This window comes from Cygnus olor, chromosome 13 (assembly GCF_009769625.2).
Source record: "Cygnus olor isolate bCygOlo1 chromosome 13, bCygOlo1.pri.v2, whole genome shotgun sequence".
NCBI classification, from domain to species: Eukaryota; Metazoa; Chordata; class Aves; order Anseriformes; family Anatidae; genus Cygnus; species Cygnus olor.
In genome coordinates, this window is record NC_049181.1 from 7,432,377 (window position 1) to 7,444,874 (window position 12,498).

Below are 12,498 nucleotides of genomic sequence, written 5' to 3' on the forward strand. Positions count from 1 at the left end.
ATCAAAAATGTTTTGGAGAGAAAGTAAGCGCACAGCTGAAGCACAGCAATTTCAGAAGCCTCTGGCCATCCTAGAGACGTGGACTCAAGTAGCATAGCAGTCCTGCTTGCAGAGACAATTTCCAGCCATATAAGAAAAATAGCGCATGGAAGTCATAGCCAAGCTACTTATAAGCAATATAAATTGGACAGCTATCCATGGGTTAAGCTAATGTGATCTGTGTTCAAATAGCGAAGGCCTAATTAACAAAAAAGGAAACAAGTCAGGTGGAGTTGTGCAGTTTTATTTGAACAAAAACCAGTGTCGATATTTTTAATAAAGTCTACGTTACACTAAGAGCATGTACAGTTGTAAGAAGATATCTAGTTGTACAGAAGGTGTAGGATAATATGTACAATCATAGTTAAGTTAAAAATTCACATTTTACATAGATTTACTTGACAGTCCTGTGCTTTGATGGTATATAATTGGAAACCAAAAAATGTTACAAAAAAACAATACAAGAAATTTCAGCTGGAGGACTGGTATAATGCACTCATTTCTCAAATAAACTAGTTCACAGGGGTTTTATTTCTGCTAAATCAAATTTTGGATACAAGTTTTAGAATGATTAGAATTAACATGTTCAATGAGCATACTGATGTAAACATTTTTTTTTCCCAATGGTGCCATTTCCTTCCATTAAAAAAAAAAAAAAGTATTTTAAGCTGTAGTCTGCTGTTCAGCTTTTACAAATTAGAATTACACGGTGCGTTTCTCAATACATGGTAAAAAAATATCAAACAGCAAGGGAGATATGTTCAGAAGACACTTTGAAGCTTTTCAGTCCACTTTCACAACACTGTAAATCTTACTTACAAACCAGAAGCAGGCAAAAAATCCAATAGTTCCTAAAATGAGAAAGTGAAAATGCTTAGTTTAATCCTCCAGACTGTGCTGAGAGAAAAATTTAACAAGTATATCCCAGCAGGACAAAATATAACATTGTAATCCAGTTAACTATCCAAAATAACAACACTTGTTAAATTTAACAACACACGCTCATCCCCAGGCTAAGTTATTTATTTAGATCAAAGATGACTTTTAGGACCAGACTACTTAATGGACATTTAATGTACTGAAGGTGGTGCTGCTATCACCACTAGCGGGCACACAAGCACCATTTAAGAAAATGATTTTTATATACAAGCACAGTCAACATTTACCTAAATCATTCCATTTTTGTTTGTTTTTGTTTTGATTTTTTTTTTAAGGACTACAGTATCTCATGGTCATCTATGACTTATGCTAGAAAACATGACCTTCAGAAAAGTCACCTGGCCTGGTTTTCTGTTCATTGTGCTCTACTGACACTCAAGAGCAATGATCTAACTCTATATCCCGTTACTTCCTTTTGCTAAAACAATGCTCTGAGCACTACAACAGTTAGGAGCAAGAATCAAACAAAACTAGCAGTAGCAAGCTCAAACCAAAATGAACAATTTTTATGTAAAGTATATTCAAGCTGTGGATTTGCTTGCCACAGGTCACTATGGATCCTAAAAACACAGAGTGTTTCAGTCAACTGAACAAATTAATGAACAAAGAAATCCAAAGGCTATTAATTACAGAGACACCATTTCAAGTGCTAAAAAAACCCTTGAGCCACAGGTGATGGAAGGCTGGGAGAAAGTGCCACTAACATGCTTGCTCTGTTCTCACACCCCTGACTTGGAGTACTGCTGTTAAGGTTCTTGGGTATAACCTTCCTCGAGTTCTTACCAATCCATTTCTTTAGCCATCAAACCCAACAGAAGGAGAAAAAAAAAATAATCTTCTGCAAGCACTTTGTACTTTGGTAACTCAAGCCATAGGACTTGACATGTGCCCCAGATTAAGATGACGAAGAGATATGACAACACTGAATGAGATTGGCTATACCAGTTTTCTGTTTTTAACCAGAAGAACAAGACTGTGTTTTTCATCCCACAGGAAATATTAAGGGACAATTGCAAAGACATTGTCCAGCACATTTATTTATGAATTCCTTTAAAAACTTACTACACAAGGAGACATTGATTCCCATACAGTTAAGTCTTAAGCTACTTTGGGAAGTGACACATTGTTTCTCATGCTTTTACCTATGTGTAAATTGCTATGCAGATACTAATCTTTATCAGTAAAAAAAAAGTCTCAGTTTCATCTGAACTCGCTCTCAAAGACACAACTACACACCATCCCTGTGACAACCCTTATTAGCTACACTACCGTCACTTTCAAGATGATGCATTCAGCTCCACCAATTTTACATTCCTCATTTTCTATTTCTACAGCCCACGTTTAACATCAGCTCCAACCTTTTTCATTATTTCATTGAGACTGGTGTACTAACTAGGAGGTTCATTATTAGGTATTTGTCTCTTCTGCATTCATTACACTTTCTCTCTTTCAGATTGCATCTATGCATTTGATAAGTGAGGAATCTGTCTTTGGATGCTTATTATCTATATGCCCATTCTTGTGTCCTTCGTGCTACCACGTATATTTGCAGTTAAAGGCTTTTTGACAGCCTACTATTATGTGCCACAGATTACCCTTTCCCTCTGAGTTTGCAGTTATCATCCTCTGAAACAGTAGGAGACAGCAGATTTACTGCTCTTGATAGGAGATCAGACACTAACCACAGAAGGAATTTAATTCCTTTGTAGGCCTGACATCGCGAAGTCTTTGCAGTTTATGGTCAATTCTCGTTCCTTCCTACTGTGTCCAATACTCCAATATCAGCATTGTTACTCTAAGTCTTACTCTCATGTTTTCTTTTCCTAATAATGGTTGTCAGCATCTGCTTTCTAGTTGTTTTTATAATATAGCCCACTTTGAGCCTTCTATGCCTTTGAAAGCAATGTTTCTTCCAAATGTTTAACAGATGACATACCTTAAAATCTATCTGCTGTTCTACAACAGAATTGTAATATCATAAGAAAATGGTAGAACTTTAACACAAGAATGAGATTTACCACAGTTTTCTGAACATGTCATAACTTAATATGGGAACATACTCTAAATGCACAGCATTTTCCTCCAATCCTTGTCGTTCTGAATTTTTATGATACACCAGCTTTCTAAAAAACATGGCTTCATTTATAGCAGAATCAGCAGACTTCACACTGCGAACAAGCATTTCATCTATAAACAGATTTTCACAGGTTTCAGTAACACTGATTTTCAGCTTCCCTCTTAAAAAGGCCTGTTTAGCTAATCAAAGACCAAGTTCCCCCCACTTTATTTTTTTTTTAAACTTTATCAGAAATTTTACCAATGTATTGGAATTAGAGCAAGTCAGTGTTTTGTAACACAAGCAGTAAGTGGTAATGTTTGTCAGATACCAGATTTGAAGCATGAACTTACAAGCTCAAGAGAGAAAGGCTAGACTCATCACCTAAAATACAGCCTTATGTACTCATTACCTTCTTTGTCAGCAGAGTTTCCTTCCGTTATTACTTCCACAGTGCTTTAGTCCCACATCTATAATTAGGGCTTACCAGGACAGTAATTTCTTCTTCCCCACGGACACAAACGTATCCTACAAATTTCAGGTGTGGATAGCTCTACAGACCAGAAAGGTCAGTGCATGGGTGTGCTGATATTACACCATCAGTATTAATGGACAGAAACTGACATAAGTTAAGAAACATTATTTATAAGGTTTTCTTGTATTGCTACCTTACCTACAGCATTGCTTATGTTAGTGCAATGAAAAGCTTATTATTTATTTTATTTTTTTTTTTAAAGAATGTAAGCAGTACAGTGTCTGGTTCCACTGACATTCAGGTTTTTTCCCTCCACCTCAGACCTATAGGTGCCGATGATTCCATGAACCTCTAAAGAGGTCCACAAATTTTGTCAGAAGGTTTTCAATTTTCTATAGAGCAGTAAATATCCAAATTAGAAAGGGATATTCAAATGAGTAATGACTGGGGAAAAACAACTCTGACCTAGTTTGTTTTGTTAAAAAAAATTCTAGCCAGAATGTTTCCTACATTTTAGACCATTTCACAAATCTGCCATTTGTTACAAATTTTAGCACTTTATACAAAAGCTTCAACATACTGGACCTTCAGGACAGTGATGACTTGGGTAGCAGGTTCTCAGATTCCTCTTTTGCTTTAACTAAAGTTAATTTTAATACAGATAAGCATACAACCAGTTCCCTACACCTGTCGCTCTACCCAGTAAAGTTGTCATTACTGGTTGCACTACTTACAGTACAACTTTGCCATCCAAAGTAGCATGGCTCGAAGTGTATTTTCTTGAAAAGCACTCAGCTCTTCAATCTTGAGCATTTTTCTAAGCACATCCTGTTCCTAAATAAAAATCATCCCTCTCAAATTATCAAATTATGCTTCTCTGATTAGAATACCAGGACTACCTAGATAAGCTGTAATCACCCAAGCATCTTGCTTACATATGTTTCTTTCAAACACATTCAAACTGAAATCAAAGTCTTGAGACACTACCAACAAAGAGCATACCTCTTCAGCTTGCCGCTTCACTGACACACATCAATGAACGCAACAAAACAGAAAACAGATACATAAAGACATAAAGCCTTTTTTCCCTTAGAGCTGTTAAATTCTAGCAGTAAGTACTTTCAAAAACAAAACAAAAAAACGCCAGCAGTTCAAAGAAGTAACCTCTAAAGTTATTCTACGATTGGTCTAAACTCCTTTCCATTGTAAGGTTTTCACAGCTTTAATATGCAAATCTATTAAATGTCACAGCACAAAGATACCAAGCCTGACACCAATTCCTCCACTGAGCCTGTAAAATCTATTTGTTTTAATTCAACATGATCAATTAATTTTGTGGGTAATGTCTACCTTAACCAATCACAAGTACTCAGCAGCTTCAGTTATATGAAAAAGCATTTGAACAACATACATTTAAGAACTCACTTTCGCAGAATAAGCCTTTATTTTTCCCCAAGTTGGTGACCTTCATATCTTAAGATCCTGCCTCTCTAAATAACCCCTGCTAGTCTAGGAGGCTGATACCATCCTAGTGCACTGCAGCCCACTGCACGTGACTGTTCTTCCTAGGGAGGCACAGCTAAAAGATCATTTTCGTGCGAGATACTTAAAATTCAAGTACCTAGTTGTGAAGATGTCTTGAGTAGTTTCTCCATCCAGGAAGCAAAATACGTCCAATGCACCTGTTTATACTTACTAGGGAGACACTGACATCTCAGTTGTTTCTTTGAGTTTTTGGCCTCCAGTTCCTATAGTGTTGAATACTCTGGCCGGTAATATATACTCCCTCTCAGCAACAGTTTTCTTATATGAGAAAGAAGATCAAAAGCTAGCATCTAACTGGTTAAAGGAAGGTTATTAGTAAACTAGTTTAGATTCAACATTAAAAACAAGGATTATTCCACAGAATAATGCCGAAATACATTAAGCAGACTTTTCTGCTCTATTCATCTCTTCTAGCTTTATTGTTTAATGAAGAAAAAAGAATTCAAAGCACGAACAATTTGTAAGAAAGCAAATAGAAAAGCACTCTGCACTTGGCTGATACTTCTTATGTACCTTAAAAGCTCTCTGTATCATACTGGTTTCAATCATTGCACAGTGGTGGGTGCTTCAGAATCTCAGATTCTAAACACAATCTACCCAGAAGATCAAAACTCAATTTTGAAAATGGCATTAACCCACAAGTGAAAATGATGTTCAAAAATAGAGGTCACTAAAGCAACATGCTTTGACTACGATCAGCATTTTTCGTCTCCTAGCATAAAATGCATGTAATCATGTAGCTATCCACATTTAACCATACTTATTCCTTCTTGAAAGATTAGCTGCACATTGAAATAAAATTGTCTTGTTTGGGTGTGCACGCTTAGTCTTCACCAGATTATATTATTGTCATTGTTGCCATACAAGTATTCAGTTCCTATATAGTTATTCACTACAATCCTTTCTGTAACATTCACGGTAACATAACACACTGCCGCGTAGGAGGTATTAACACTGCCCTTCATATTTCTGTCACAGCTGCTGAGACCTAGCATGCAACACAGAAAACCAGAATGCCTACTGCTAACTTAAGTGGAACAGGCCAAGGTCCCATTTTGGGAACATACGTACAGGAAGAATGCTATTACTACAAACAGCGTGCCAAGTTATGTTAGTAAACTATTTAACCTCCATAAACTTGTGAAGGACCCTTACTTTCCAAAGCAAGTGTTATTAAGGAATATTCTACAAAATAAAGCTGAAAACATCGAACTTTGAATCATTTATCTGCAATAGCTTAAATTTCAGCCCAAACATCAACTACCAAACTGAATACAGGAAAGAAAATTATTACTGCATTTTAAATTAGCAAAGATTTATTATACACTCTACACATCTTTCACCTTTCTAGTGACTAGCTATTCTACAACTTTTTTTTTTTAAAGTGACCACGTAAAAGCTTTCCTCATGAACTACAAATATAGCACAGCCACCAACATATTTAAAAATAAGTAAATAACTAAAAATGACAGCATCACAGCAGTAACAGCAGCACAGTTTATTATTTATTATTGTACTTTTGGGGCCTCACTGGTCTCCACATCAAGAACTCCAGGATCAGCACATCTGAAGCTTTTAATGCCATTTCAGCAGCTGCCATGACAGTTTCAATTATCGTTTTATATATGAAAGGGATATTTTTTAATTCGACCAATTTGCATCTTGTAAGTGAAATTGAAATTGGCAGAATAGCAGCTAACCTATGCTAAAACCCAGACACGTTAACATATTGCCTTAGTTTAAAGGTAATTAAAACATTTCAGACTACAGGGTGGGTTTTTTTAATTTCTTTTTAATAAATCTATTATATATATATATATATATACACATATATATATTATAGAGGACATCTGGAGCTTGTCTGTTTTGCCAGGATTTAAGCAGGGTTTTAACTGGCAATATGTCAACTTCTGTGTTTGCCTTCTAATAATAAAGAATTAGAAGAATTAAGTCCTCCTTGTTTTCCTTTTTTTGTTTTTAAAGCTTCTTTTGACTTTCCTTAGAAGACAGTTCTAAATAACAAGAAACAATAAAGATCTAGGAATAGGTAACAGTTATTATTATTAAATTTAATTTCTAGAGAGTATTTGTTTTTCTCAAACACAGTAATTTTCTTCAGCATTTTAATATGAATAGTGCTATCTTTTTTGTACATACTCAACTAGTGTTAAAGACACAAAGATGAAGGAGGTCCTTCTCACCGCTGAACTTACAAAGTATGATGCTAAGGCTTCTTTCATTACTTATTTTAGCCATTCTTTTCTCAATTGCATCAAGAGAGTTAAGTGACACATTCCATGAAGACAACAGAAAGTATTTACAGCAGGCTTTGATAATCACGTAGATGTTAAGAAGTAACAATGTGAACCATCGTACCATCCACAACGAGATCCTTTTCTTTTGGAACAAATTTCAGGAATGAACATAAGGCTGGTTTTATAAGCAATTCATTATACATGAACTAGCATTTTTTCTAGTTCCATCACTGCAGGACTTTCCCATGTCAAGTAGAGTAATACATAACTTCATGCGTTAAAACTACGTACAGAACAGCAGCAGTGAAGAACACCCATATAGAACACTCCTGGCTATGAGAAGCTTCAAAGAGCTTCTAATTTCACATGGTAAAACTGGCATGGCTTTCCCATCAAATCAACCTCAAAACTATATTTTGAGCCACATGACTATGAATATTGGAGTAATTATGTAAAAGGCACTTAGTCTGCATGAGTACCATCAGGAACAGAAACTGGATTACTAAAATGGAAAGCTGTATTTCAAAAAGGTTCCTCCAGTTAAGGTGTTTTCGTGCCGTTAAGAAGGGGTGCCACAATTCAACAGGTACACAATTCACCTATCTCTAACAGTACTAGAGCTCACTATTGTCATCCAGTACCATTCTGCTTCACCTGCTAATAGTGAAAGATGAAAACATCTTTTATCCTCCATATACTGAGTACAATCTTTAACTACAGAAATAGAACCAATTATGAAATCCAAAATTAAGTTAAATACCCCTGATATCAAAGTGAACAAGAAAGGCTCTTTGAAAATAGAATGGTTTGAACTCGCTGCTAATATAATGTGCAATAAAGGAAAATTGTACTATAAAAGTAATTTCAAGTTAAACAAAAAGCCTCTAAGAATATCTCACTGTGGTTTCACAAACCATAAAAGTAATACTGACCAAGGAGTCATAAATTGTATTTAATGTTTCAGACTGAAACATGAAATGTTAGGTGAAATTTAGACAAATAATGAAACCCCTGCATTCGTTTTACATTGAATGCTATACTCACCTGTGAAAAGGAAGAAAATCAAGACCATGATCATTGTGTAACCAAAGTATAAAATGGTGCTAGCAGTTCCTGTTATCTGGAGTTTAGAGAAGAAGTAATGAACTGCATAGATAAAGAGATAAACAGCTGTAAAGCTGCTTGTCAGAAACGATCGCCACCACCAATGATAATCCTGAAAGAAACAATAAACCATTCAGTAGGAGACACCACATAGAAAACAAAAAATAAACAATCTGTTTTTTAAAAAATAGCGTTGTTTCATGAAACAAGTTTGGAAGAATCAAAGGTATCTCCAAAAAAACCCAACATAGTGCATAACTAGTTTTTTTTTTTTTCCCCTCAAAGTCCGCTGTACTGTTTCCAACATGAACATTGAATTATTCTAGGATCAAGGCTGTTTATTTGTGCTTATCTACTGCAGATGGTTGCAGAAAATACAGGTCCAGTCTACACTGTCTTAAGTAAATGTAGATTTTCCCGCCATATTTGTACCAATATTACTTATCAGCCACATGTATGCCGAGACTTTTTGCTCCAATGGATTAATCTTAAAGTTGTTAGTGCTCATTCTCAGATTGGCAACTTTACAAATAGTAACATATCACCATAAAAAAAAAGCAGCACAGGCACTCTAGTATACAGTTTAATTGCAAGCAGACTAGACACTAACTGCAAGGAACAGATACTAAAGACCGAAGTTCTCCCTACTTGCAATGCATACAAATGTTATGGATGCTGAGAGTTTTTGTAAATCTCTCCTGGTCAACACACAAAACCTTTAACTGGATGCTGAAACCGTATCATAATGGCATTATGCAGTGCTTGACAGGACAAACCTCAGGTTTTACCTTCTCCCAAACATTAAAGGAAAGATACCTTTTAATGATATAAATTTCAGTGCTGAAAAAAAGTCTAATAAAACCTGAAGTACACTCAAACCTCGTAAGTCAACTTGAAAAATTTCTCCCCTTTGCACACCCATTGCTTTCTACCACTAAGCTAAAGCCACCATCAAATAAAGCCTGAAGTCTTGTATGACAAGTTTGCATAGCAGCCTTCCTACTCAGCCTACTTATGAACAGAAACAGTATGCCTAGAAGGCTAGCGCTGATGTCCATGTACTTCCAGAAACGCCTGCACCATTAAAGGAGGCAGGCACTTTATAATGATAGTTGTAGTACCACTGGAAAAACTACAAGAACTTTTTGAAGCAGGAGGTGCATTTCAGAGAAGTGGCTAGGATAGGCATGTCAAGGGCTGACAATACAAGCCATTTATGGCATCCAGCACACCACAGTGTATGTGAATACCTCAATTCTACTTCTAACATATTCTAGCTAAAAATGATATCTACATCAGAACTGTATTTTTTACCTCTGCACAGAGATGGAAGTAGCACAGCAAAACTGTAGCCTCAGAACACGTAATTAGAAGAATTATAAAAACTAGGAACAGGAAACCAAACATGTAGTACATTTGATGAGACCTAAAATAAATAAATAAATAAATAAATAAATAAATAAATAAGAGTATCATTTTTAGCTGAAGTTCTGAGTTAACTTACAGTGTTACATGGCCATATAATAAGCTAATAAAAACAAACAAAAAATCAACACACCCATACAGTTAGGAAAAAAATTTCAACTATAAAAGCTCCAAAGTGTACCTGTTTATATGTCAATTACATTTTCCAGCACGGGTATACTACAGAGTTCATAGTTCTGTTGAGGACTAATGTGAAAGTCTGGTATGTCTAATTTATTTACATTTAAGAATTTATTTAGAAAAATGTTCTGTAAGAAATCTCAGGATAGACCAAGGACGGCTGGAAAAAACTGGCACTTTAATATTAATATTTTCCATGGAATGAAATATTAAACTCTTCATATTTACATTGTGATAGTTATGAAAGATTTTACTGTCAATTCTCTATCCACCTGCTTAACCAGGTTTTGACAAGATTCATGACTGTTGTGGATGTTTCAGAAGGGGTGGAGTCCTTGTTTTGCAGAAGATGGAATCCCAATATATTGATCTGATTTAAGAGCTAAAGCTGCTAAATAATATTAGTTTCATAGATCACAATATAGTTATACAATAGCTTAAGCTCTACCTAAGCACTGCAGCAAGAAACCGTGTATATGCTGTTCAGAGCCAGAAAGATAAAACAAGACAACTGGGACTCTAATTTCATGCTTCATGGGTGTCAATAAGAACTACTATTTTTTTTTTAATTTTTAAGCATAGGAAAAAAATATGCAGATTCTGGAAATTCCAAAAAAGTCTGCACGAAGAATCTGTTATTCCTCATGTTAACTGGCTTAGAATGTTCAAACTCAGAGTGCTCGCTATCAAACCAGTGTAACTAGAGCAGCAATAACAACAAAGCAATACTCACCAAATGCTATTCAGAATGAAAAAGAGTTGAATGAAAATACAGCCAAAGGGCAAGATGCCACCCATTATGATACCAGGCAATGGTTTTGTGAAAAAGGACTGTTCCGGAATTTGGCGAGGAATCTGGTTTGTACGAACTGGGTGTTCAATAGGCTTTGAATGAAATTAACATGATTAGAAGATAAATTGTTATATCATAAATAAGATTACTTTTCCCTAGTATTAAGTATCTAAAGATTTGATAAACTTAACTTTCAATTATTTTCATCCATAAGCTATCACAAGTTACCAAACCAAAAAAAACCCTACAAACCTGATATCTATCATTAGGAAAAATACACACAGTTTAAACACTCCAGCCATTGGTCATTAAGCAAGTTAGAACACAGAGGAAAGAACTCTGCTGTCTTTAATTGAAAAAAAAATAAAATAAAACTTAGTTGCCTGGCATTATCTCAAACTGCTGAAACACAAATTGAAGTTACTTCAAAACTGAAAAGGTTGAAGTACTACTGAAGTAGAAGAAACAAGCGCTTAAGACCTCTACAAGAGCACTATCAAATTCTGATTCCAGTAGTCAGAAGAAAAGTTTGATGCAGCTTTTTTATGAGCACATACAGAGTTTCAAAATCATGAGAAATTGAAACATCACTTCAGTCACAGTGCTGCATTTCAGTCAAACCAGTTCTTGTATTAGGGATTCAATGGCTCAACTGCAGAAGACAAGTGTATTTCAAAAGTGTATACAAAGAGCCCTACCTTCTCTTTGAAGCCAAAATATGCGCCAATAAAGGTTAGTGGGACTGAAATTCCAAACCACATGGCTAGGATAGCAACCAAAGTACCAAAAGGGATGGCAGCGGAGGATCCTTTTACCCACAGAATGAGATTCATAATGAAGAAATCAGCAAAGACAATTCTGAAAAAAAGATCAGATAATATAAAAAACACTCAGGAAATAATAAATATCAGTTAGTATTAAAACCAAGCCAGCTAAAGGCCTGCATAAGAAAAATGTTGCTTCTTGCAATCTTTCATTCTCTAACAGTCATAGTTACTTTCAGCAATAGAGCAGTTAATATAAAAATGCTTGCAACACCCAATGCCTCTAGTGAAGGCATCTATGGTAAAGCCACTATCTAAAGATACTACACAAAACAAAAAAAGTAACTGAAAGATTCCATTATAAAATCTATGCTAAAAGACTAGTTTTTAAAAAAACTAAAAAAATCTGAATCAACTTTCCTAATATTGCCAGTTTTTAACTCCTTTACAAAGGTCCTTTCTAATCAGTAAATTCTCTCTGAAAAAACCATAGTGATAGAAAAATCTCTAGGAGGCCACGTCAGTCTCACAACAAACATACACCATGCTACAACATTGCAGCAGAAGGATGGATTGTTATGGGGAAAATCTCTCAAGAGTCTTTGTATTAACACCCCGTGAAGTTACACAGTTAAGTAGCTCACACTTTCGGAGAAGTTAAACAAATATGTCATCAGTTATGGCATATCTACAGACCTGTTCTTTCCTCCCACATTGAGTGCATACGCCTCATTTTCTAAACATCTTAGAAAAACAACTCCAAGACGTATGATGAAGATTTCAAACATCCCATTCTGAAAGTAAAACAAAATGTTCTAACGTTCTGCAAGGGAACGCCATTTAAAAGCCTGCTTGAATTCCCACTGTCCTGTGTTCTGAATCTTCTGAATTCACAAAGATTCAGCCTCAGGAAGGGCCACAGC

General features: G+C 35.5%; 1 protein-coding gene across 1 annotated transcript in view; it reads right to left on the bottom strand.

The window, feature by feature from the left end:
* Positions 1 to 267: 267 nt before the first annotated feature.
* Positions 268 to 12,498, bottom strand: part of LOC121077458 (transmembrane 9 superfamily member 2-like) — a 32,051-nt gene continuing 19,820 nt past the window's right edge. The window contains exons 13-17 of the mRNA XM_040572726.1: positions 11,510 to 11,669; positions 10,752 to 10,903; positions 9,728 to 9,839; positions 8,354 to 8,525; positions 268 to 890 (exon numbers count right to left, since the gene is read on the bottom strand). Of these exons, the coding sequence (XP_040428660.1) occupies positions 823 to 890; positions 8,354 to 8,525; positions 9,728 to 9,839; positions 10,752 to 10,903; positions 11,510 to 11,669 (664 nt within the window). The 3' untranslated portion in view covers positions 268 to 822. The remainder of the gene's footprint in view (positions 891 to 8,353; positions 8,526 to 9,727; positions 9,840 to 10,751; positions 10,904 to 11,509; positions 11,670 to 12,498) is intronic.